This window comes from Temnothorax nylanderi, unplaced genomic scaffold (assembly GCF_030848795.1).
Source record: "Temnothorax nylanderi isolate EJ_2023f unplaced genomic scaffold, tnyl_v1.0 TNYL_tig0017_pilon, whole genome shotgun sequence".
Taxonomy (NCBI): Eukaryota; Metazoa; Arthropoda; class Insecta; order Hymenoptera; family Formicidae; genus Temnothorax; species Temnothorax nylanderi.
Genome location: NW_027249079.1, coordinates 1 through 27983, shown reverse-complemented (window position 1 = coordinate 27983; position 27983 = coordinate 1). Strand labels below are relative to the sequence as shown.

At 41.0% G+C, this 27983-nt stretch overlaps 1 protein-coding gene and 1 long non-coding RNA gene across 6 annotated transcripts; both read right to left on the bottom strand.

Moving 5' to 3' along the window:
• Positions 1-28: 28 nt before the first annotated feature.
• Positions 29-11020, bottom strand: LOC139768574 (MYG1 exonuclease-like). Of its 4 annotated transcripts, none has more exons than XM_071698895.1 (11): positions 9859-11020; positions 5271-8890; positions 5080-5180; positions 4704-4815; positions 4146-4257; positions 2234-2468; positions 1969-2177; positions 1720-1815; positions 1397-1633; positions 994-1195; positions 29-904 (listed from the first exon to the last, which is right to left on the bottom strand). In XM_071698895.1, the coding sequence occupies exons 7-11, from the start codon at positions 2172-2174 to the stop codon at positions 545-547; spliced, it is 1101 nt and encodes a 366-aa protein (XP_071554996.1). In that variant the 5' UTR covers positions 2175-2177; positions 2234-2468; positions 4146-4257; positions 4704-4815; positions 5080-5180; positions 5271-8890; positions 9859-11020; the 3' UTR covers positions 29-544. The 4 variants fall into 4 exon arrangements, with proteins under 4 accessions (XP_071554996.1, XP_071554999.1, XP_071554997.1 ...); XM_071698898.1 differs by having other exon boundaries at positions 1969-2161; XM_071698896.1 differs by having other exon boundaries at positions 9919-11020.
• Positions 11021-17312: 6292 nt separating this feature from the next.
• On the bottom strand, positions 17313-19724 carry LOC139768572 (uncharacterized). Of its 2 annotated transcripts, XR_011717400.1 has the most exons (7): positions 19358-19723; positions 19134-19258; positions 18758-18878; positions 18396-18447; positions 18085-18328; positions 17862-17985; positions 17313-17583 (listed from the first exon to the last, which is right to left on the bottom strand). It is a non-coding gene; the product is annotated as an uncharacterized lncRNA (long non-coding RNA). The 2 variants fall into 2 exon arrangements; XR_011717399.1 differs by having other exon boundaries at positions 18085-18447; positions 19358-19724.
• Positions 19725-27983: the final 8259 nt, after the last annotated feature.

Below are 27983 nucleotides of genomic sequence, written 5' to 3'. Positions count from 1 at the left end.
CTTTTTTATAATCTCTGGAACAAATGTATGTAGTTTGGTTCAACTTTATTGAATATCAGAAAATCATATGTATTTGTTTCGCCAAAAATTAATAAACGAGAAAGACTCTATTTTTATATTCGACAACGTTCGGCTAATGTCGTGACAACTCGACCATTGGTTTTGGTCAGATTAATCGTCAAGACTTTTTCGACCATGGGTTTAATTTAAAAAGACCAAAACCCATGGTCGAAAAAGTCTTGACGATTAATCTGACCAAAACCAATGGTCGAGTTGTCACGACATTAGCCAAACGTTGTCGAATATAAAAATAGAGTCTTTTTCGTTTATTGAATATATTCGATGCATGACAATTGAAAAGATAAAATGATTTATTTTATATTGCATGGGACTCACTAAGTGATAAATGATCGGAGTCTATAAACAGAACAAAATGTACACGATCGAGTTGCACCATGCAACTCTTAATGAAAAGAAATGTTTTCTAAAAATTATTCAATAACCATTACAAAAATTCTAAAAAAGATGAACGGTCTAGACATCGTCATTCTACACACTGCACGGCCTTCCCGATCTCGAGCGCTTTCCGCGCCATGGCGACCGCGCCGTCCTTGGTTTTGTGACCACCGATGAATCGAACGGAATGCACAAATACGGCACCTTCAATTCCACAGGCTTCCACAAGGGCGTCAGTGCGCAAACCGCCCCACGCTTCCGGGAAGAACATTCTGCACACGAAACTTCCTTGCGCTACCGGCATACACTGAACCCGGTAAGCGTTATCACCCTCAAAAATGGCGTACTTTATTGATGGCGACACGTTCATTTCCTTTTCCAGTTGAAACAAATGTTCCTGCCACGGTACCATTTGCGACAACACTATTATTTCTCCGCTCGGATCGACCTTATGGAAACGTTTTACAATTTTATATTAAACGATAATCGGAAATATATCCAAAGCGAAAAAACTAATAGAGGGAGGGTTCTCCTTACTTCGAATCGACTCTCCACAGCGCGTCGCACGATGTCCCTTGCCGGTAACCAAACGTTTTTCGCGTATTGTACAAATTCCAAAAATTCCTCCAGAACCAAAGCCATGGCTTTCTCAAATTGTTTATCTATATTCACATCTTGACTGTTCCACTGAGGATTAAGTCTGCTTACGCGCGCGCTTAAATTGGTGACTATTCGATACCTGAAACAAATGCAGGTACAATAATTTTGCTAAAGCGTACTGCACAACACGTAACATTACGGCTGCGTTCACTTTGGGTGCTTTCGTGCTGAAAGCATCACTCCATCTTTTTTCAACATGTAATGAGCAATAAAGATAGAGTGACGCTTTCAGCACGAAAGCGCCCAAAGCGAACACAGCCTACAAGTTACATCCACTTACAATGGCTCTGCATCGTACATCGGCACACCGTTATCTATAGCGTCGATTTCCTGGATTAACGTGTCATAAACCTTCCTGAAGATTTCGTCAATGACTTTGTCCTCTGTTACGTCCGAAAGTACACTCTTCAATATCTCGTGACCAAAATGGCAGTAGATCAGTCCGGCACTGCTTAGTTTTATTGTCCAATCGTACCCTGGTTTCTTTATAACGGTACTCATCGACTCCTGGAATTCTCTGATACGGGAAGGTAATAAATAACGATATAGCGAAAGCAGAGATTTTTCTTTAATGGCGTATCATTAAAAAGTATATTATTTTACCTCATGTGATGATCGTATCGATGTCTAGAAGGATCATACTCTCCGCCAACGTCCACCACAATATCACAGGTATCTAAGACACTCTGATTCCGAGATCTAAAAATTTAATTGGATATCCATGGATTCTGTAACCCAATATTTCCTATTCATTTCGTTTCGATATTATAATTTATGCTGCCAATTCCCTTTCTCCGGATTTTATCATTGAATGCGTTGAAAACCTCTTGGCTTTGAGATGAGGATAATTACCTTACTATAGATGCATCCTTATATTGCGGTAGCAGTTTTAAGAGTGCGCAGGCGAGGACTTCATCGCAATGAAAAGTTCCGTTGTGCGTGCCGATCCTCACGGTCGATTTTCCCGACATTGTTCTGAGAGCTCCGTTGAATAAAAGATTGGGGAGTCCGCCGGAAAGCGCGTTTCTCGATAATTGACTGAAACCTCGGATCATCATATACTGAATTACGCGATCTAATGCTGTACCAAATAAATATATCGCTATTTAATCCTCACCAGGTCGTAGCGAAACGTGAGTTTCAGCAGAAGCTCCTTTGCATGCAGAAGTTCTTCTAAATCAGTTGCTTTAACGTTGCACGCTCAGATCGTACGTTCCATATAAGAATTTGTACTTATTAAACTGGCAGTGTTTGACCGTGTTCCGGCAGAGAATGGCGGCAAGTGGCAGAAAGAAGGCTGAGAATGCACGTGCTCCACTGCTCCGCTGCCGCCGCTCCGGCCACTGGCGCCTCTATGTACATACGCCAAACGTGCACATTAAACTACGTAGTCACGAATATTTCCGATGGTAACACCCCAGATAGCAAGGAGAATTAAAAAAGAACTCTTTAAATTCCCGATTTATAAAATAAACTCTTTTTTCGTAATATTTCTGCTCTAAAAAGACTTTTAAGAGTTCAAAAGAAATTTATTTCTATGTCACCAATTCTGAGTCCTTTTCTTCGGATACCAAAAGAATTCTTTTTCTACTCTATAAGAATTTGCAATAAATACGAAATTATGCTTTTAGATACTACTCCAATGGAACTTTATCTAAGTGCTGTTTTGTATCTGGAAAAAAATAACAAAGAATAGGTACCTATATTAGGAATAAGAATAAATATTAAATATTATAGGAAACGGAATTAGAAATAATAATTAATCGTAACACACAGAATGGAAAAAAATTAAATACATAATATAAATATAGGAATATTCCTACATTTACATATCCTAAATATTTAAGGGTCGACGGGAGACACGGTGATGGAGACCCCACGCTGCAAGCGTAAACTACGAATCGTAAAATCTATATTACGGCCAAAATAATGAGAAAATCGCACTTTAACTGCGATATTCATAATCAGCAGCATCGCCTTCAAACTGCTACAGAGTGATTTTTTGGAAAAATGGTCAAAATAAATTTTCGAGTTTCTATCTCCACCGTGTCTCGATCAGCTGCTCCTGTCGAGATATATGTCTTAATATTTAATATTTATTCTTATTCCTAATATGATGCTTTATTGTGCGCAGGGCCTAAATCTTTTTTACTCCACATTGCATTGGAAGGAAAAAGATGAACTCTGAATTAGTGCAGCCAGTTTTCAGCAGTAGAAAACAGACCCATTACCCGTCGGAAACATCCGCGGCTACGTAGTTATTCAACGTGCACGTTTTCTGAGAGGCGCTATTATAGTGAACAGATTCCATCTGATTCCATCCAAAACGCTGGCACTCGGCACTCGGCACTCTCGGCAGGTTTTATTGTTAAAGGCTGGTCTACAATGAGTTGTATCGTAAGTCGTAAGTCATAAGTGAATCGACCAATCAACGTAAAGTGTTGGTAAGATGACAACTCAGCAGTCGTTCTACTGAACACGACCGTGGTCACAACCGCGTCGTATCCCTGTCGTAAGTCGGTGTCATACATATTGGCCAAATGCCGACTTACGATACAACTCATTGTAGACCAGCCTTTATACATATAATACCACTTAATACATATAATATTAAGTTATACATATAATAACTATATTATTAAATTACTCCTTATAAGATTACTCTTTCAATATGACTAACTGTCCGATTGCTTTGGTGAGACCGGATTAATGCAAATTGTGGCGTCGTAATGAGTTGATTCGTTGTACTCTTAGAATAATGCGAGATATATATGCGTTTTTGTAATTTTTATTGTTCTGAGGAAGGCCAAGTAAGGCGCGAAACGTTAACGAATTTGTATACTATATTGAATGTATTAAATATTTTTCTTTAACACCTGATAATTGCTCGAAATTGGCCGTTTGAATTTATTTAGTTATTACTCTTTCTCTTCTAACTATTATTTTCAAATCAAATGGTGAAATAAAGAGGCTCAAGAATAAACAAAAAAAATACTCTTACGCAAAATAAAAAATAAAATTTTATTTACCACAAAGTTGTTCCGCTGGCGCCCGATGCCTCTCCCAGGCCTCCTCCTCCTCTCAGGCTGTCCTCTCGGGTTGTCAGCTCCCTTAATGCGACACTTTGCGCGTCGTTATCTCCTGAAGCATATAAATAAATGATTTGATATTAAATAATTCTTATGCGCATCAAACTTCTTATTCATCATTCAATTAGACATTTATTTCAATAATTATACATTTTTCGAAAAAATCTTTAGAAAAATAAACTCTTATAAAATTTCAAATTACTTCTTTCTTTCTAAATATTATTTTAAAATTATGATAAAAAATAAAACGACTCAGGTACAAGAAAAACAATTTAAAAACTCTTATTATATAAATCGACCCCAAGCTATCGATCAACCCTACTTAGAACTTAATCCGGTTACTCGTTATTGAGATCTCAAAATCTCGGATACTCGCAACTCGTGCGTTCGCGTAAAAAAGTCACGGTGCGGTCTCGCTTCGCGCGTACTTGGCGCGAGACACTACCGTGTTGCTTGAAAATAAAATTACCTTTACACAAAATAAAAAATAATATTTACCACAATGTTGTTTCGCTGGCGCCCGATGCCTCTCCCAGGCCTCCTCCTCCTCTCAGGCTGTCCTCTCGGATTATCAGCTCCTTCGATGCGACACCTTCCGCGTCGTTATCTCCTGAAGCATTTAAATACATAATTTGATATTAAATAATTTTTACGCGCATCAAACTTTTTATTTGTCACTCAATTAGATATTTATTTAAATAATTATGCGTGCTCCGAAAAAGCTCTTTACAAGAATAAATTTTTATAAAATTTTAAGTTACTCTTCTTTCTCTTTAATTATTATATATGTAAATCATGGTGAAAAATAAAACAATTACTCAAGAACATACAGAAAAGAAGATTACTTTTATATACATTAAAAAATAATATTTACCACATAGTTGTTTCATCGCGCCCGATGCCTCTCCTAGGCCTCCTCCTCCTCTCAGACTGTCCTCGGGAGTCAGGTTGGATTGACGCTTTCCGCGTTATTTTCTGAAACATTTAAATAAGCGATTTGATTAAAAGGAAATAATTGAAGTTTTCGTATGTATAATATAATATATAAAAATCAATTATACTCACCACTTTTTCTCAAACTGTTCCGGTTGTCAATTCCGTAGAACTCCTCCGAGAATCGCGTGGTGGTATTTCTAAAAACCTGTCGTCTTCGAATGGCACTCCCGAAAATGCGACGTTTCTTTTCCTTTTCCTCGATCCTCCTTCAATAAACTTCTCTTTCCCTTTTACTTTATTTTCCTTCTTTAGTCTTCGTTCTTCTATCGCTGCATTGTCTCCTCTATCGCGATGTTTCGTCGAGATATTTCCCTTTATTCCTTTTTAACAATGTTCTTCTTGTCAATCCTCTTTCTCCGTCATTATTTTAATTTTTCCTCGACAAACGTAATGTTTTGTCATGTTTCCATCGCCATTTCCGTCTTCAATACTCCTTTCACTTTGGTTCTTTGTTTCTCCTCTTACATTGCCTCGTTTCTCTTCGTTTCTCTTCTTACATTCCTCGATCTTCCTTGGATAAACTTTTCTATCTTCTTGTTCCACTCCTTTCTTTGGTCTTCGTTCTTCAATCGTTGCATTGTCCTCTCTATCACGATATCTCATCCCTGAAAGATTCGTCTTGATTCTTTTTTTAACGTCTTTTCACGATCCTTCTTCTTCCGGATCGTTATATATTCTCTCTGCCATCTTCGATTTTTCCTGGACAAAGTTCTCATAATCTCTTTACCGCAATTTCCATCTTTAATACTTCCTTTATCTTGGTCTTCCGTTTATCCTTTTTATATGGCCATTTCTTCTGTTCTTTCTTGATCATCTTTCGATAAATCGCTCTTTTCTTCTCGCTCCATTTTTTCTTCGGTCCTCGTTTTTCTATCATTACATTGTCCCTTCTATCGCGATGCTTCGTCGAGATATTCCATGTCATCCTTTTTAACGATGTCCTCCTCCTGTTATCCTCTTTCTCCGCCGTTATTTTTTTAATTCTTCTTCGGGAAATTTTTCGTAAGTCCTCCTTCCTTGACTATCCTTTGATAAGCTTTTCTTTCTTCTTGTTCCATTCCTTTCTTCGGTCTTCGTTCTTCTATCGTTGCGTTGTCTCCTCTATCGCGATGCTTCACCGACGTATTCCTCTTGATTCCTTTTTATATCTTTCTACGATCTCTCTTCTTTTGTTATTTTCTTTCTGCCCTCTTCGATTCTTCCTGAACAATTACTTTTCGTAATTTCTTTACTGCAATTTCCATCTTCAATACTTCATTTATGTTGGTCCTTCGTTTATTCTTTTTACATGGCCGTTTCTTCTGTTCCTTCTTGATCATTTTTCGATAAACCTCTTTCTTCTCGCTCCATTTTTTCATCATTCTTCGTTCTTCTATCATTAAACGGTCTCCACTATTGCGATGCTTCTTCGAGATATTCCACTTCATTCCTTTTTATTGATATCCTCTTGTAATCCTCTTTCTCTGTCGTTATTTTTTCAATTCTTCTCTCCTTCCTTGATACCCTTTTGACAAGCTTCTCTTTCTTCTTGTTCTATTCCTTTCTTCGGTCTTCGGTCTTCTATCGTTGCGTTGTCTCCTCTATCGCGATCCTTTTTACATGACCATTCCTTCTTTTCTTCCTTGATCCTTCTTCGATAAACTTCTCTTTCTTCTTCTTCCATTTTTTTCATCATTCTTCGTTCTTCTACCATTAAACGGTCTCCACTATTGCGATGCTTCTTCGAGATATTCCACTAATTTCCTTTTTGTTGATATCCTCTTGTAATCCTCTTTCTCCGTCGTTATTTTTTCAATTCTTCTTTCCTTCCTTGATACTCTTTTGACAAGCTTCTATTTCTTCTTGTTCTATTCCTTTCTTCGGTCTTCGGTCTTCTATCGTTGCGTTGTCTCCTCTATCGCAATCCTTTTTACATGACCATTCCTTTTTTTCTTCCTTGATCCTTCTTCGATAAACTTCTCTTTCTTCTTGTTCCATTTTTTTCATCATTCTTCGTTCTTCTATCATTAAACGGTCTCTACTATTGCGATGCTTCTTCGAGATATTTTTTTCCACTTCATTCTTTATTAACAATATCCTTACATAATCCTTTTTCTCCGTCGTTATTTTTTCAATTCTTCTTTCCTTCCTTGATACTCTTTTGACAAGCTTCTCTTTCTTCTTGTTTTATTCCTTTCTTCGGTCTTGAAAACGTGAAGTAACGACCGATATTGTCCATGGAAAAATTGCCCGCGATAACTGCGTTATCTCAACGCGTTCAGAGCCGGACTAAGCTGACTCGATTTGCCCGATTAAGGACTTAACCCCGCGTGGCCAGTTGAATAGTGTTCGACAGAGAGAAGAGAGATCCTCGAAAAGTAGAAAGCGAGCTCTCTACAATGTGGATCATCTCCCCTCGCCACCGACACGTCTGGTAGCCACCCTTCCACGCACAGTGAAGTCAAATGATCTGGGCAGTTCTTGTTATGCGATCCCGGCACCTTTCCGCTCAAGGACCACGCACGAGACAGCCGTCACGTCTGAGAACGTGGAAATTGACGCAGTTATATGCTAATTATTAAAAACAGATATTTTACGCGACGATCCCGAAACGCGAATTAACGCCCGATTATTTCCGCGATAACCGCGTTATCTCGACGCGTTCAGAGCCGGACAACTGACTCGATTTGCCCGATTAAGGACTTAGCCCCGCGTGGCCAGTTGAATAGTGTTCGACAGAGAGAAGAGAGATCCTCGAAAAGTAGAAAGCGAGCTCTCTACAATGTGGATCATCTCCCCTCGCCACCGACACGTCTGGTAGCCACCCTTCCACGCACAGTGAAGTCAAATGATCTGGGCAGTTCTTGTTATGCGATCCCGGCACCTTTCCGCTCAAGGACCACGCACGAGACAGCCGTCACGTCTGAGAACGTGGAAATTGACGCAGTTATGTGCTAATTATTAAAATCGCGCGACGGAATTCCGGATAAGCCGACGACTTCGAACGGCACTCCCGAAAATGCGACGATTTCGAGCGGCAATCCCGAAAATGCGACGTTCCTTTTCCTCTTCTTCGATCCTCCTTCGATAAACTTCTCTTTTCTTCGTCATTTTCTTTTCAGTCTTTGTTCGTCTTTACATTGTGTCCTCTATCACGATGTTTCGTTGAGATGTTCCTCTTTATTCCTTTTTAACAATGTTCTTCTTGTCAATCCTCTTTCTCCGTCGTTATTTTAATTTTTCCTCGACAAACGTAATGTTTTGTCATGTTTCCGTCGCAATTTCCGTCTTCAATACTCCTTTCACTTTCGTTCTTTGTTTCTCCTCTTACATTGTCTCGTTGCTCTCGTTGGTCATGTGTCCTCCTCCTGTTATCCTCTTTCTCCGCCGTTATTTTTTTAATTCTTCTTCGGGAAATTTTTTGTAAGTCCTCCTTTCTTGATTTTTCTTTGATAAGCTTTTCTTTCTTCTTGTTCCATTCCTTTCTTCGGTCTTCGTTCTTCTATCGTTGCGTTGTTTCCTCTATCGCGATGCTTCGTCGACGTATTCCTCCTGATTCCTTTTCATGTCTTTCTACGATTTTTCTGCCTCTGGTGTTATGCTTTCTGCTTTATTTAATTCTTTCTCGACAAATTTTTTAATTATTCAACTGTAATTTTCTTTTCATGTAGGGTGAACCAGCCAGTGAATGAACAAATAAGCGGCGTCTCCTATTCATTAGAGACGTGAAATAAAATTATTATCCGTATCACTTTCAGCATCGATGTAGTTGATTCAATATATCATACTGATTATTTAAAAAAATATTAAAGGTGCTTTCAGAATAAAACATTTAGAAAATAAATGGAAAAGTGACAAAAGGACCGATATACCAGTGAATGAACAGAATTGCCAGTAAATGAACGGCTGCTTACCAGTGAATGAACATGTATTCCATGTAGATATATACCTACTAATGTATATAGATGTCTTAATAATTAAAGTTAAATATTATATTTTAACAATCACAGAATGTTATTTTTGCACTGGAATAATACTATAAAGCATATAAACCTATGTATTATAAAGCTAATCTAACCTAACCTAACATAAAGCTTTTTTGGTTTCTTTACTCTTGAGAATAGGTTTAGGTATCTCGAATCGGGGATTGAAGTAACTTTACTTCTTTTTAGTCTCAGAATTATCTAATTCCTTTTTCTTCGACGTAGAGTTCCTAGTTGCTCTTTTTTTATTTTTTGGAATAATTTGATCAACATTTATAGCAGGATCTTCTGTGGTTATTGAATTATGCAAAAAAAAATAGATTTTTAGGCAAAGACAAACGATATGAAAGAGATACTTATACACACATCTATTATATTATATTTATTATACATTATTTCCTATACATTATCTCCGTGTCGTGTCTTTGGTTTTGAAGTCTGCTCTCTTTCAATTTTCGCTTTTTTTTCATTTCTGCCTTCTCTTCTTAAAAATATCAAGTCAATTTATCTATTACTATCTAGATACTACCTAATTACCAAAATAGAGCCCACATGTTCATTCACTGGGAAAAGGTTAGAAAATCACACCAATGAATAGACATCATTATATTTAGCGTATTTTTACGAATTTACAGAAAAATGTTTGACAAAATTAAATATTGACTCTTTCTTTACTTATATGATGCAATATTTACCTTCGAAAATCAATTATAACGCTTATTCAAACGTAAAATCGCAACCTCTCCAAAACTAACCTCTTATTAGCTTGCACGTCATAAGCATGAAAATATTTCTCCTTAAGTCGACACTTTGTTTATAACCGTGACATTGATCTCAACGCCACCTGTGAATTTTTCTCTTAATTTTCATCACAAAATCATTTATCTTCGATCCATAATTTTTTTCATATTTAAAATATAAGTGATTTTGTTCATTCACTGGACCCCGTCCATTCACTGGCTGGTTCACCCAATTTACTTTTTTTTTTTTTTTTTTATATCGCCGTTTCTGTTTTTCTTCTTTAATCCTTCTTCGTTAATTTTCTCTTTAATTCTTCTTGCTCCACCATTTCTTTCTCCGATCTTCATTCTTCTATCACTACCTGCGTTGTCTTCTTTATCGCAATGTATCGCCGAAAGATCCTTGTTCATCCTTTTTAGCAATGACAATGCAATTCTCTTTCTTCCCCTTTATTCTTTCTGCTCATTTTGACCCTATATCAATAATTCTTCAAAATTGTTCTTCCTCTATGTCCATATCGTCGATGCTGCTTGATTTTTGTTGATGCTGCTTATTTCTTGTTTGTACGTTCCTTCCTTTTCTATCGTTGTTTTTCCTTCTTACTTCGATTCCTCGTCAACAAAATCTTCATAATTTTTCTTATATAATTTCCATCATCGATGCTGTTAGTCATTTCTTGACGCTGCTTGACGCTACTTTATATGTTCATTTTTCTTTCTTCTATCACTGTTTTCCTTGAACCCTTTTCGACCAATTTTTTCTTATTCTTGTTCGATTTCTATTTATCTCTTGAGCCTTCGTTCTTCTATCATTATTATGTCGTCTCTTCTTTGTCATCTTGCCAGTAAATTCTTCTTATCCCTTTTTTTACAACTTTTTCTTCGATCTTGTATCTCCTAACCCAATAATAATCCAAATAATCCAAATAATAATCCAAAGGCTGAAAATAAAGGCTGAAAATAATGAGACGCCTCCCTTTTTTCCGGTGGCATCTCTCTCATTATTTTAATCATATATATTATTTTATATTATATATTACCTACTTATTAATATTATTAATTGTATTAATGTGTATTTTATAAACTTTATACTTATAAAAGAGGACCCGTTTTTACCGGACATCGTTGCAATTAAATGTACTTTGGCTAAACTCGGCCTAGATTTTTTAAATAAAATTAAGTTACACTTTTAATTTCAGCTAAAATTCTGTCCAATAAAAATGGGCCAACTTGTAGAGGCCCTCCACCACCCCCGCCGATTCCAATCAGCGGTCCTCATTTTCTTGGATATAAGCTTCATATTTTTTTTTTACACACACACACACACTTTTTTAAATACAATTTATACATATTTACACAATTCAGTCTATGCCAAAACCTAATACATAATAATACACAATAAAATAATATATAATTACACAGTATAAGAAAAAATTGTGTTACATATAAGATATCTTATTAATTCCGGATTACACAAAAACGTTTGAAATGCGTATACTAACACATCGTCCGTATTTTATAGCAATAGAATATAACTCAACAGTGTATTGATAAGCATAATCTAATTACGCAATATTTATCATCAGTTATAAATTTAAAACTATACGTAGCTCACAAAACTTTATGTAGTGCGAGCAACCGCGACTGAGAAATTTATTAATAAAATTTGCAATTACCCCTCTTCAATCATAGAAAAAAATATTTCCAATACTGGCATGTTCGACAATATTTTGGAAAAAAAAAGAATTTTGTGGTAAATTCCGTTGCGGAAGTACAGTCAAAACTTCAGGTTGAGCCAATGATCGAATAAAACAAATCGCGTCGAATATTAGCCAATAAATTGATCCACGATACTTGTGATACCTAATTGTGATATCCTATAATATAATTTCTATAAAATATATATCGCTGATACAGCGCGAATCCTTCATACTTATTTTTATTTTACGCGATAATGAATATAACTTCAGAAAAACGTTTTCATTATACTTGTCTCTAAATGATTTCGATTAATCGTACCTGCAGATAGAATTTACACCACTATTAACCCTCTAAAGCTCTATCTTTCAAAATCTTATAGATCTTAAAGAATTGCGATCCCGTTATTATCACGTTCAAGAAAGGATAACTGACTCAATAATTTGGCCAGATTAAGGCCCCTCTGCCGAGTGATACGCTGGTTAGCAATCAACGCAGAAAAGAATGATCTTTATGGTAACGAGCGACCTGAGTCTTGCTTCTTACCACTCTCCTTGAGATCAATCTGCGAAGGAAAGTTAAACGATTCGTCAAATATCGGCGGCCCCGCTGCAGGAGGAAACGAATCCCGTATCTTCCGGGCTGCTTCCGATAGTAGTGATTTCGGCAGCGAATCAATAACATTTACCATTTTTTAACAATATAATGATAATTATACAATTCCCGAATATTTATTTTAATCGATATTCATCATTCTGTTTTATGCGAAATCAAAATTCGTGCGAGAAAATATAATGTTCTCCCATTATTACAAGATATATATGTACATAACTTTCTATTTAAAAATACATGGATAGAACAGTTTTTACGGAGAAGTGATTACAAACGAGTACATTTAAGAATAATGAAATACATGCGCCTTTATCTTGATTTTTATATATGCGGGTACAAATAATTCTGGGGTACCAACTTAATCCGAGACAAGTCGAACCCAATAATAGATTCTGAAAAATTTTATATAGGAATATTTTATAATATATACCTTATCATTTATCAATTTCTTTATTACGTTTAAATTCAAATTATTGATATTTCATAATCTAATATCAGGGTACCCATTCGACTTGTATCGAATTTTTTAAGTACCCGCACATTTTTTATTACATTCATGGATGTACGACAAAGAAAAATTTTTAATATTTTCTAAAAATTAATAAAAAAATTAATAAAAATTAAAAATCGAATAATGAATGTCGAATGTCACCGTTTATGCATGTATTACATTATGAAAATATCTAAACTATTTAAATGCTTAAAAATTAATCTTTACGGTTTGACTCAGCTAACTCCCACGTATCTGGAAATGGTCTCTAAAAAGAGACCAAAAATTAAAGAAAAAAATACACGTTTGTAACTATATTTTCTTAAGCATGATTCGAATATATCGACAAGAGCATGCAAACTGCTTCTTGATTTGAATTTATTTTCTAAATAGTATAAATACTATAAATTTATCGTTATATCCATGCACATTTTACTATTAACAAGTTTCATTAATATAAAAATAATATATTACTATACTATTACTATACTATACTATTAATGGGAGAACATTTAATGAGAAGAATAAAATCTTCTCTATAATATAATAATTAATTCAGCGATTATTAAACATGTGGTAGTCGTTATAAACTCACTGCCAAAATCACTGCTTCCGGAAACAGCTAGGAAAACCTGGAATTAATTTTGTCTCTGCAACGGTATAGCCTCCAACTTTCAACGAGACGCCGAATTAGACGTCGCGGACAGAGCTCACGAAAACCGACGAGAAATTACTCATCACGATAAAGATCATTTTCACTTTACGCCGCTACAAACCACGCATTCGCTAGCGTTCACCTGACGTGAGGGACAGCGATAAGGCTCATCGCCGAGGCAGCAATCGCGATCACGAACGTGGAAAAAACGCGGTGTTCGCATAGCCTTTCACAAATATTTACCGCGGAAAGAAATTTAAGAAATTAATTTAGTTCTAAATTAATTTCCTAAATTTAGGAACAAGCAATTTCGCGACTTTTGACTCGTAGCTGACGATATAATGCTTCTGAGGATATAACTCCTGAATCGGAACTATTTTCTCGAATACATTCGCGACTCATTGTCAGTAAAACACAGATGTCAAATTTCACGAGTAGAAAGTTAATATTCGATCACTAGCTTAGCCTGAAATCTTTGTATTTTTATTTAAATAAAAAATTCTTATTATACATTATAAAAAAATGGCGATAATTTCGCTATTAAAAGATAAAGTAAGAAATTTAAAAAAAATATTTAATAACATTTTAATTTAGAAAAATTTGTGTTATATACGCGTTTCAATTTCGTGTAACCCAGATTACACAAATTAGACATATAGGTACAATTTTTTATACAATTACATTTTATACAGTTTTATACAACAGAATGTAATGCTTTACATACTTCTTAACCTTTATACATGATTGCACTTTTATAGAAATAAATTTAAATTTTTTAAAATTATAAAATACATTAAGTACATTAATTTCTTTTCGTGTTCGAATCATCCCTCCCGCATCGCTACCTATCCATATCCCTACCTACCCGATTTTTATCTAAGTTTTACCCGTATTCCTACCTACCTACATGAATAATATTCCTACCTACCCGTGTTTTTATCTCGTATTTCTATAGTTATGATCGCGATCACCCAAAATTAGAAAAATGCGCACGAATTTGGTTTTAAATCGGAATCGTTTAGGAGTTTTTATGGAAGGTTTAATTTACGCGAAATTAATTCGGATTTAAGGGGCTTCCCTAGTGTGACAGGGCCTAAAATGAATGATTTTTAAAAGGAAAACGACAAAGCCAATTGATGAACAACTTTTCCCACATATTTTACTATATTTCAAGAGTGCATACAAATTTTTTCAAAATTTTATATCTGTTATTAAGCCCGTGCCAGCCATTTTTTTGGAGCGCCGCGAAAAAACGGTGACCACGATTGCAGCCGTTGTAGTTATCTGAAACAAAAAAGCAAAAGGATTCTTAATCTACTTGAGTGTGGCTATCATCTGAAGCAGAATCATGAAAAAATATTGAAAATTTAAAAAATTATAGCGGTTATAATTATTAAAATAATTATTAAAATAATTATAATCGCTATAATTTTTTAAATTTTCAATATTTTTTCATGATTCTGCTTCAGACGATAGCCACACTCAAGTAGATTAAGAATCCTTTTGCTTTTTTGTTTCAGATAACTACAACGACTACAATCGTGGTCACCGTTTTTTCGCGGCGCTCCAAAAAAATGGCTGGCACGGGCTTAATAACAGATATAAAATTTTGAAAAAATTTGTATGCACTCTTGAAATATAGTAAAATATGTGGGAAAAGTTGTTCATCAATTGGCTTTGTCGTTTTCCTTTTAAAAATCATTCATTTTAGGCCCTGTCACACTAGGGAAGCCCCTTAATTCAGATTTAATTCGAGACGTCATCTGTCCGTCTCTGATTACGTGCAATCGCACGTATACAAGAAAACCAGTTAGGCTTACCATTATGTACCTTTTACAAATTGATTGGTGTTATACACCAACCTACCTTGATCCTCTTCGTCTTCTTTCTTCTGGCCAGAGTGGACTCACCTTTTGCACTTGGCCGTATTCTGACTTCATACGATCAGAGATCGACAGCAAGGAGAAATACTCCTGCTGCCAGCAATAAGCGTAAAAGATTTTACGCTTTTGTACGATGCGCGAAACACGAACGCGTCGCGAAGGGGCCATCACATTAATTAAATCAATTATGGAATTAACCAATTAACAATAATAATAATAACTCCATTAGTATCTATACAAATTAATTGCGCATTTATTGTTTACACGCGTTATTTATTTGTATTAAAATATATTCAATAATTATATATAAAATACATATCCGATTGGAAACAAATCTGAATTTGAAAAAAAATCTCTATGTCGACAGCGTTTTTATTCAAAGAGATTCGATCGCGATTATGAAATTTATATTAAATTTTAAATATAAACTTTATAATATAAACAATAAAACTAATTAGAAAATAAACAGATCCGCCATTTGATAAAATCTAAAGCCCATATATGCGTATTTTCATCGATTCGAACGATTTAATATTGCTGAATCTTATCAAGAAGCATATATGCAAAAATGAGAAATTCAGATAAATGACGTAAGACCCGAAAAGAATAATTTTCCCACAACACACGATTAGAATTAATATAATAATAATCATAAATAAATTTTTATTTTGCCAGTCAAATAATAAACAACAATGGGAATATTAATCGACTCTACTGGCCATTATAATCGCCAAGACAATACGACCACAATTTGGTTTGATTATCGTCAAGACGCTCTTTTAACCAATATAAGCTACTCTAATCTTTGATACTTATATATAAGCATCTTATTTAAATAATTAAATTTATTGCGAAAAATATTACCTCAGCCAGGGTTCGAACCTGGAACCTCCCTCATTCCGTGATGGGTGACGACACCAGATTCGAACCCTGGCTGAGGTAATATCTTTCGCAATAAATTTAATTATTTAAATGAGATGCTTATATATAAGTATCAAAGATTAGAGCAGCTTATATTGGTTAAAAGAGCGTCTTGACGATAATCGAACCAAATTGTGGTCGTATTGTCTTGGCGATTATAATGGCCAGTAGAGTCGATTAATATTTCTATTGTTGATAATAATAATCACTTTGTACTTTGCATATTATTAAAATTACTTTTTATACAATATATTGTTTCAAAATAATTTTTAAGCGAGATAAACTGATAGATTCTATACATAAGATAATTATTTTAAAAATCTTTTATTTTATAATAAAAAAGATATCGGATCTCACGTCACTTTACTACTTTAACTGGTATAAAATCCAGTTATCAATCACTACATATGAATAAGCTATAACAGATTAGGCTAAAGTCAATGCATAAAAAAAGGTAATAATAATTAATAACTGGAAGCATGTCTTTTATATAAAAAAGCGAGATCAATAACTTATATAAAATGTTACGTGATATGTATACATATATGTATCGCTCCTTTGCACTAACTTATATAAAGTTTAATCTTGGATAAATATTTAATAGGATATAATAGGAAAGAGGTAGATGAGAAAAGGAATAATACAATATTACACTTTTATAATACAATATTTGTAATAAATATTTTTCAGTATTATGATTACAATATTGTTTACTTTAATTATTTTTTATTTTATTATATTTTTTCATTTTTCTTATTGCATGTATGAAACAATATAAATATTTTATTCTTTCTATTTGTTGATCCCGAGATATGAATATCATGAGTAAACTTAAATAAGAGCATTAAATTAAAAAGATTTTAATTTTTAAATCTTTATTTGTATTCTACTTTACTTTCTTTATTTTTTATATTTGTTAAAAAAATTATGTTATGTACATATATATATAATTAAAAATTATATTATTTGATTCTAAATATTAACCAAATAACATTATTAATTAATATAATTATTAATAAATAATATTTGATCCTCATGGTATTCACAATTTTCCGAAAAATTCTGTCTTTATACACAGTGTATGCATACGAGTACATTCTCGTATACATCCTAAATTAATCAATAAATATAATAATAAAAAGACATCCAAGATTAAACTTATCCTAATCTGTTTTAACTGATTCATTTTAAGGCAACAGATGTATGGAATGCTATAAACTTATGTTATCATCAAATTGCATACGTTTATCTAGATATGTGGTATACATTTAAGGTATACATTTATGTGGAATACATTTTTCGTGGTATATATTTCATAGGTTGCCACACATCCCCGTTACCTCAAAAAATATGTTAATTCATTACTCACCGACCACGATGCGCAACAGCGGAATTACATCTGCCACGTAGCTACGTTGTATCTGTAATATACAAACATAAAATTCATATTAAAATGGTGTTCAAAAAACCTAATGTTTTGAAACATAATTCCTATGTGGATCAAACTTTTTATTATTCAATTAGATATTAATTTAAATAAGGAAACATTTTACGAAAAGGATCTTTACAAGGATAAATTTCTACAATATTAAATTACTTCTTTTCTTCTAATTATTATTTCTAAATCACGGGGAAATAAAACAACTCGAGAATAAACAGGAAAAATTTACTTTTACACGAAATAAAAAATAATATTTACCGCAAAGTTGTTCCGCTGGCGCCCGATGCCTCTCCCAGGCCTCCTCCTCCTCTCAGGCTGCTCGGGATGTCAGCTTCGCAGGATTCCCTCGCTGCTCCGATGTCACCTTCTACGTCGTTATTTTCTGAAATATTCAAATGAACGATTCGATTAAGTAAAGACAGAACAGATAGAACATTTTTGGACATAAGTAACATAGTACGTAAAAATCAATTACACTCACCACTTTCTTTCCTGCTGTTCCGGCCGCAAAATCCACCTCCACCTCCGGGTCAGATAGGAGTCTCGAGCCACATTGAGACTCGTGGCAATGCAGTGTGACTTCATCCATTAAGCAAGAAAAATCAAGAAGCCATTTCGGCTATATTGCATTAATTTTACGACGTTGTTGCAATATAGTCGAAATGTTTCTTGACCTTTCTCGCTTAATGGGAATGTAATTACTGAAAATAATTAAAAATTATTCCCTACCTACGTTTTAACTATGTCCCTACCTACGCTTATTTCTCCACACTTCCCTACGCTAAAACTCACCGACACCAATGCGCAGCAGCGGAGCTGTATCTGCAACGTCGCTACGATGATTCTGTAACAATCAAACATATAATCCAGATTAGAGCAGGGAAGAAAAGAGACAGTTTGTATTTCGAAAAATAATTACCGAAGGTAAAACACGGAATTCTATATTTCTTTTAATTAAATAAATTTAATAAAAAAACACGTTTAATTTCTTGAAAGTATAATCTATTTACTGAACACAAGAATTCAAAATAGAATTTAAAAAATTAAACTCTTTTTTAATTTCTACTCTCTGACTATCTTTACTATTCGATTGAAAAACCGATTGGTTAAACTTTCCGCGAAAGACACAAAATGTATAAACCAATTATATTTACCGCATGTTGTTCCGCCGGCGCCTGATGCCTCTTCCAGGCCTCCACCTCCTCTCAGGCTGCTCGGGATGTCACTCGTGTTCCCTCGATGCAAAGATGATGCTCCTTCCAGCGCGGATATTTTCTGTAACATAAAAATAATCGAATCGATTAAATACGTGTCACGCGCATCGAACATCTTATTCGTTATTCAGATTAATATTATATTTTAAATTACTTCTTCGAAAAAGGTTTCTACGTTAGAATCAACTTGAATCAAATTTTTCAAAATATCTTTTTTTACTAATTTAAATTCCGAAACACGGTTTAATGTAGGAACTGAATAAGTACAAAGAGGGATTCTATAATATCTTTAAAAAAAATAAAAAGTAATACTTACCAGAAGTGTTGGTACGCCGATGCCCGATGCCTATCCTAGGCCTCCTCCTCCTCTCAGGCTGCTCGGGATGTCAGCTTCGCAGGATTCCCTCGCTGCTCCGATGTCATCTTCTGCGTCGTTATTTTCTGAAACATTCAAATGAAGGATTCGATTAAGTAAAGACAGAAGAGATAGAAAATTTTATGACATAAGTGACATAGTACGTGAAAATGAATTACACTCACCACTTTCTTTTAAGCGCTTCAGGCCACAAAATCCACTTCCATCTCCGGGTCAGCTAGGAGTCTCGAGCCACATTGAGACTCGTGGCAATGCAGTGTGATTTCATTGCCATTAAGCAAGATAAATCAAGAAGCCATTTCAGCTATATTGCATTAATTTTACGACGTTGTTGCAATATAGTCGAAATGTTTCTTGACTTTTCTCGCTTAATGGAAATGTAATTGCTGAAAAGAATTACAAATTATTCCCTTGATGATGTCTTTTGCAGACAAGATTTTTTATACGCTTAACTTTATGAGCGTGATGTCTCGCGGCGCGGAGAGACCCGCGACGGACCGTATAACCGAGCGAGGCGTGTAAATGTCCCGCGGCGCGGCGGAGGGACACGCGACGGACCGTATGAGCGAGCGAGGCGTGTAAATGTCCCGCGGCGCGGCGGAGGGACACGCGACGGACCGTATGAGCGAGCGAGGCGTGTAAATGTCCCGCGGCGCGGCGGAGGGACACGCGACGGACCGTATGAGCGAGCGAGGCGTGTAAATGTCCCGCGGCGCGGCGGAGGGACACGCGACGGACCGTATGAGCGAGCGAGGCGTGTAAATGTCCCGCGGCGCGGCGGAGGGACACGCGACGGACCGTATGAGCGAGCGAGGCGTGTAAATGTCCCGCGGCGCGGCGGAGGGACACGCGACGGACCGTATGAGCGAGCGAGGCGTGTAAATGTCCCGCGGCGCGGCGGAGGGACACGCGACGGACCGTATGAGCGAGCGAGGCGTGTAAATGTCCCGCGGCGCGGCGGAGGGACACGCGACGGACCGTATGAGCGAGCGAGGCGTGTAAATGTCCCGCGGCGCGGCGGAGGGACACGCGACGGACCGTATGAGCGAGCGAGGCGTGTAAATGTCCCGCGGCGCGGCGGAGGGACACGCGACGGACCGTATGAGCGAGCGAGGCGTGTAAATGTCCCGCGGCGCGGCGGAGGGACACGCGACGGACCGTATGAGCGAGCGAGGCGTGTAAATGTCCCGCGGCGCGGCGGAGGGACACGCGACGGACCGTATGAGCGAGCGAGGCGTGTAAATGTCCCGCGGCGCGGCGGAGGGACACGCGACGGACCGTATGAGCGAGCGAGGCGTGTAAATGTCCCGCGGCGCGGCGGAGGGACACGCGACGGACCGTATGAGCGAGCGAGGCGTGTAAATGTCCCGCGGCGCGGCGGAGGGACACGCGACGGACCGTATGAGCGAGCGAGGCGTGTAAATGTCCCGCGGCGCGGCGGAGGGACACGCGACGGACCGTATGAGCGAGCGAGGCGTGTAAATGTCCCGCGGCGCGGCGGAGGGACACGCGACGGACCGTATGAGCGAGCGAGGCGTGTAAATGTCCCGCGGCGCGGCGGAGGGACACGCGACGGACCGTATGAGCGAGCGAGGCGTGTAAATGTCCCGCGGCGCGGCGGAGGGACACGCGACGGACCGTATGAGCGAGCGAGGCGTGTAAATGTCCCGCGGCGCGGCGGAGGGACACGCGACGGACCGTATGAGCGAGCGAGGCGTGTAAATGTCCCGCGGCGCGGCGGAGGGACACGCGACGGACCGTATGAGCGAGCGAGGCGTGTAAATGTCCCGCGGCGCGGCGGAGGGACACGCGACGGACCGTATGAGCGAGCGAGGCGTGTAAATGTCCCGCGGCGCGGCGGAGGGACACGCGACGGACCGTATGAGCGAGCGAGGCGTGTAAATGTCCCGCGGCGCGGCGGAGGGACACGCGACGGACCGTATGAGCGAGCGAGGCGTGTAAATGTCCCGCGGCGCGGCGGAGGGACACGCGACGGACCGTATGAGCGAGCGAGGCGTGTAAATGTCCCGCGGCGCGGCGGAGGGACACGCGACGGACCGTATGAGCGAGCGAGGCGTGTAAATGTCCCGCGGCGCGGCGGAGGGACACGCGACGGACCGTATGAGCGAGCGAGGCGTGTAAATGTCCCGCGGCGCGGCGGAGGGACACGCGACGGACCGTATGAGCGAGCGAGGCGTGTAAATGTCCCGCGGCGCGGCGGAGGGACACGCGACGGACCGTACTGAGCGAGCGAGGCGTGTAAATGTCCCGCGGCGCGGCGGAGGGACACGCGACGGACCGTATGAGCGAGCGAGGCGTGTAAATGTCCCGCGGCGCGGCGGAGGGACACGCGACGGACCGTACTGAGCGAGCGAGGCGTGTAAATGTCCCGCGGCGCGGCGGAGGGACACGCGACGGACCGTACGAGCGAGCGAGGCGTGTAAATGTCCCGCGGCGCGGCGGAGGGACACGCGACGGACCGTACTGAGCGAGCGAGGCGTGTAAATGTCCCGCGGCGCGGCGGAGGGACACGCGACGGACCGTACGAGCGAGCGAGGCGTGTAAATGTCCCGCGGCGCGGCGGAGGGACACGCGACGGACCGTACGAGCGAGCGAGGCGTGTAAATGTCCCGCGGCGCGGCGGAGGGACACGCGACGGACCGTACGAGCGAGCGAGGCGTGTAAATGTCCCGCGGCGCGGCGGAGGGACACGCGACGGACCGTACGAGCGAGCGAGGCGTGTAAATGTCCCGCGGCGCGGCGGAGGGACACGCGACGGACCGTACGAGCGAGCGAGGCGTGTAAATGTCCCGCGGCGCGGCGGAGGGACACGCGACGGACCGTACGAGCGAGCGAGGCGTGTAAATGTCCCGCGGCGCGGCGGAGGGACACGCGACGGACCGTACGAGCGAGCGAGGCGTGTAAATGTCCCGCGGCGCGGCGGAGGGACACGCGACGGACCGTACGAGCGAGCGAGGCGTGTAAATGTCCCGCGGCGCGGCGGAGGGACACGCGACGGACCGTACGAGCGAGCGAGGCGTGTAAATGTCCCGCGGCGCGGCGGAGGGACACGCGACGGACCGTACGAGCGAGCGAGGCGTGTAAATGTCCCGCGGCGCGGCGGAGGGACACGCGACGGACCGTACGAGCGAGCGAGGCGTGTAAATGTCCCGCGGCGCGGCGGAGGGACACGCGACGGACCGTACGAGCGTGCGAGGCGTGTAAATGTCCCGCGGCGCGGCGGAGGGACACGCGACGGACCGTACGAGCGAGCGAGGCGTGTAAATGTCCCGCGGCGCGGCGGAGGGACACGCGACGGACCGTACGAGCGAGCGAGGCGTGTAAATGTCCCGCGGCGCGGCGGAGGGACACGCGACGGACCGTACGAGCGAGCGAGGCGTAGTAAATGTCCCGCGGCGCGGCGGAGGGACACGCGACGGACCGTACGAGCGAGCGAGGCGTGTAAATGTCCCGCGGCGCGGCGGAGGGACACGCGACGGACCGTACGAGCGAGCGAGGCGTATAAATGTCCCGCGGCGCGGCGGAGGGACACGCGACGGACCGTACGAGCGAGCGAGGCGTATAAATGTCCCGCGGCGCGGCGGAGGGACACGCGACGGACCGTACGAGCGAGCGAGGCGTATAAATGTCCCGCGGCGCGGCGGAGGGACACGCGACGGACCGTACGAGCGAGCGAGGCGTGTAAATGTCCCGCGGCGCGGCGGAGGGACACGCGACGGACCGTACGAGCGAGCGAGGCGTAGTAAATGTCCCGCGGCGCGGCGGAGGGACACGCGACGGACCGTACGAGCGAGCGAGGCGTATAAATGTCCCGCGGCGCGGCGGAGGGACACGCGACGGACCGTACGAGCGAGCGAGGCGTAGTAAATGTCCCGCGGCGCGGCGGAGGGACACGCGACGGACCGTACGAGCGAGCGAGGCGTATAAATGTCCCGCGGCGGCGGCGGAGGGACACGCGACGGACCGTACGAGCGAGCGAGGCGTATAAATGTCCCGCGGCGGCGGCGGAGGGACACGCGACGGACCGTACGAGCGAGCGAGGCGTGTAAATGTCCCGCGGCGGCGCGGAGGGACACGCGACGGACCGTACGAGCGAGCGAGGCGTAGTAAATGTCCCGCGGCGCGGCGGAGGGACACGCGACGGACCGTACGAGCGAGCGAGGCGTGTAAATGTCCCGCGGCGCGGCGGAGGGACACGCGACGGACCGTACTGAGCGAGCGAGGCGTGTAAATGTCCCGCGGCGCGGCGGAGGGACACGCGACGGACCGTACGAGCGAGCGAGGCGTGTAAATGTCCCGCGGCGCGGCGGAGGGACACGCGACGGACCGTACGAGCGAGCGAGGCGTGTAAATGTCCCGCGGCGCGGCGGAGGGACACGCGACGGACCGTACGAGCGAGCGAGGCGTGTAAATGTCCCGCGGCGCGGCGGAGGGACACGCGACGGACCGTACGAGCGAGCGAGGCGTGTAAATGTCCCGCGGCGCGGCGGAGGGACACGCGACGGACCGTACGAGCGAGCGAGGCGTGTAAATGTCCCGCGGCGCGGCGGAGGGACACGCGACGGACCGTACGAGCGAGCGAGGCGTGTAAATGTCCCGCGGCGCGGCGGAGGGACACGCGACGGACCGTACGAGCGAGCGAGGCGTGTAAATGTCCCGCGGCGCGGCGGAGGGACACGCGACGGACCGTACGAGCGAGCGAGGCGTGTAAATGTCCCGCGGCGCGGCGGAGGGACACGCGACGGACCGTACGAGCGAGCGAAGCGTATAAATGTCCCGCGGCGCGGCGGAGGGACACGCGACGGACCGTACGAGCGAGCGAAGCGTATAAATGTCCCGCGGCGCGGCGGAGGGACACGCGACGGACCGTACGAGCGAGCGAAGCGTATAAATGTCCCGCGGCGCGGCGGAGGGACACGCGACGGACCGTACGAGCGAGCGAAGCGTATAAATGTCCCGCGGCGCGGCGGAGGGACACGCGACGGACCGTACGAGCGAGCGAAGCGTATAAATGTCCCGCGGCGCGGCGGAGGGACACGCGACGGACCGTACGAGCGAGCGAAGCGTATAAATGTCCCGCGGCGCGGCGGAGGGACACGCGACGGACCGTACGAGCGAGCGAAGGCGTACGATAGTCCTCGCGGCGCGGAAAGACCCGCGACGGACCGTATAAGGGAGCGAAGCGTACGATAGTCTCGCGGCGCGGAGAGACCCGCGACGGACCGTATAAGCGAAACGTAATGTCTCGCGGCGGCAGACAACGCGACGGGAGCGCCGGACCCCATTGTACCCTTCACTCCCAGCGAACTGGGAGGAGGGTACGGTGTGCTCGTAGACCCTGTACCTCCCCACCGGGCCCTCCCTTCGGTAAAGCCGAAGGTACTGCCCCAGTGGATCGTTGATACAGGGAGCCCTCTCACCACGGCAAGGTGGCACACCACGAGAGGGACATTTTTTACACGCTTAACTTTATCCGTTGTCCTACCTACCCGTATTACAATTTAGTATTTGTTAATCCATACCTCAAAGTGATCACTTGAGATTTGGGAAACGTAGAATTGAGAGTTTTAACGTGCGCGATTGGAATTTAATTGGGGATGGGGATTTTCCAATCTCGCACATATGCGAGAAAATATAAAGAAAATAGTCCTACTTTGGGCAAATAAACAGATCAAATTATTTTGTATGTTAACTACTTTACAAACCTTCAATTCTGGTCATTAATATAGACCTTACCTTATGAGATGTTTCCGTCGTTTCTTCTGACCAAGATTGAACTCACCTATTGAGTTGTTACTGGCCAAATCCATTTTGGTTGTATTTTTATCCATTTTTGTTGTATTTTGTTTTTTTACATTATAGTTGTCTCTAAATGATTTCGATTAATCGTACCTGCCGATAGAATTTACACCACTATTAACCCTCTAAAGCTCTATCTTTCAAAACCTTATAAGTCTTAAAGAATTACGATCCCGTTATTACCATGTTCAAGAAAGGATAACTGACTCAATAATTTGGCCAGATTAAGGCCCCTCTGCCGAGTGATACGCTGGTTAGCAATCAACGCAGAAAAGAATTATCTTTATGGTAACGGGCGACCTGAGTCTTGCTTCTTACCACTCTCCTTGAGATCAATCTGCGAAGGAAAGTTAAACGATTCGTCAAATATCGGCGGCCCCGCTGCAGGAGGAAACGAATCCCTTATCTTCCGGGCTGCTTCCGATAGTAGTGATTTCGGCAGCGAGTCAATAACATTTACCGTTTCTTAACAATACAATTATACAATCAGTCAGGAAGAAAAGAGCAATTGAGCCGCAGCAGGATGTAAGTGTTGAAAACTATATTATAAATAATTGGCAAACGTTTCGGCCCTTCATGGGACCATCTTCAGTGTCGGTACATATTCTTAAAAACTAACGCGACAGAACTTAACGTAACTAATCCGCAACAGTGTTGATTGCAAAGAGGACCACTGCAAAGATAGTGATATATATGTGAAAAAAATTACAAAAGGTATTATAGAGAGAGTATCAAAGACGTACATTAGGAATATGTTTCCTTATATTGCGGAGTCATTTCGATGCTGATGTGTTACAATAGAGTTAAACCGACAAATTACTCAGCGACGAGAAATCGGGCTCGTATATATATACAAAAGGAAGGAGCGGGAGGGAAAAACGGAAAGGAAGGGGAAGTACGAAATTACCTGGGCGGGAACAAACTAAGAACAGGGAGATATTCTGCCGATATAGATTCCGTGTCCTTCTGTTTATTCAAAGGAGATGTCTGTCGTTTTATATATAACATCTCGGAGATATGTTCCCGCCCAGGTAATTTCGTACTTCCCCTTCCTTTCCGTTTTTCCCTCCCGCTCCTTCCTTTGTATATATATACGAGCCCGATTCTCGTCGCTGAGTAATTTGTCGATTTAACTCTATTGTAACACATCAGCATCGAAATGACTCCGCAATATAAGGAAACATATTCCTAATGTACGTTTTGATACTCTCTCTATAATACCTTTTGTAATTTTTTTCACATATATATCACTATCTTTGCAGTGGTCCTCTTTGCAATCAACACTGTTGCGGATTAGTTACGTTAAGTTCTGTCGCGTTAGTTTTAAGAATATGTACCGACACTGAAGATGGTCCCATGAAGGGCGAAACGTTTGCCAATTATTTATAATATAGTTTTCAACACTTACATCCTGTTGCGGCTCAATTGCTCTTTTCTTCCTGACTGATTTAATCGTATGAGCTTATTGACTTATACAATTATACAATTTCTGAATATTTATTTTAATCGATATTCATCATTCTGTTTTATGCGAAATCAAATTCGTGCGAGAAAATATAATGTTCTCCCATTATTACAAGATATATATGTAAACAACTTTCTAGTTAAAATACATGGATAGAACAGTTTTTACTGAAAATGTGATTACAAACGAGTACATTTAAGAATAATGAAGTACATGCGCCTTTATCTTAATTTTAATATATGCGGGTACAAATAATTCTGGGGTACCAACTTAATCCGAGACAAGTCGAACCCAATAATAGATTCTGAAAAATTTTATATAGGAATATTTTACAATATATATCTTATCATTTACCAATTACGTTTAAATTCAAGTTATCGATATTTCATAATCTAATATCAGGGTACCCATTCGACTTGCATCGAATTTTTTAAGTATCCGCACATTTTTTATTACATTCATGAATGTACGACAAAGAAAAATTAAAATCTTTTCTCAAAATTTTAATAAAAATTAAAATTTATCGAATAAAATGTCACCATGTGTTTATGCATGTATTTCATTATGAAAATGTATCTATATTATTTAAATGCTTAAAAATTAATCTTTGAATCAGCTAACTCCCACGTACCTGGAAATGATCTCTAAAGAGACCAAAAATTAAAGAAAAGAATACACGTTTGTAACTACATTCTTAAGCATGATTCGAATATATCGCACTGAGAGAAATTAGTGACAACAAACATTTTGATTTGCTGCGGGTAGCAAACCTTTTGTTGCAATAGCAAAAAGTTCGCTACCCGCAGCAAATCAAAATGTTTGTTGTCACTATAATGACAAATATTTGCTAATACAGCAAATCCTTTTTCTCAGTGCGACAAGAGCATGCAAACTGTTTCTTGATTTGAATTTATTTTCTTAAATTATAAATACTATAAATTTATCGTTGTATCCATGCACATTTTACTATTAACAAGTTTCATTAATAGAAAAATAATATTAGTATTACTATTAATGAGAGAACATATTTAATGAGAAAAATAAAATCTTCTCTAAGAATATAATAATTAATTCGGCGGTTATATATGAAACATGTGGTAATCGTTATAGACTTACTGCCAAAACCACTGGTTCCGGAAACTGCTAAGAAAACCTGGGATTAATTTCGTTCCTGCAACGGTAGCTCCCAACTTTCAACTAGACGCCGAATTAGACGTCGCGGACAGATCTCACGAAAACCGACGAGAAATTACTCATAACAATAAAGATCATTTCCACTTTACGCCACTACGAACCACGCATTCGCTTGCGTTCATCTGACGTGAGGGACAGCGATAAGGCCATCGCCGAGGCAGCAATCGCGATCACGACGTGGAAAAAACACGGTGTTCGCATAGCCTTTCACAAATATTTACCGCGGAAAGAATTTTGGAAATTAATTTAGAACTTAATTAATTTCCTAAATTTAGGAACAAGCAATTTCGCGACTTTTGACTCGTAGCTGA

Bases quoted from the DNA above. Each gene is read 5' to 3' on its own strand.
- LOC139768574 (XM_071698895.1), bottom strand. From the start codon at position 2,174: ATGATGATCCGAGGTTTCAGTCAATTATCGAGAAACGCGCTTTCCGGC. The intron at 1,634-1,719 runs GTAAAATAATAT...TTCCCGTATCAG, and splicing joins CGATACGATCATCACATGAG to AGAATTCCAGGAGTCGATGA. The intron at 1,196-1,396 runs GTAAGTGGATGT...CATTTGTTTCAG, and splicing joins ATGTACGATGCAGAGCCATT to GTATCGAATAGTCACCAATT.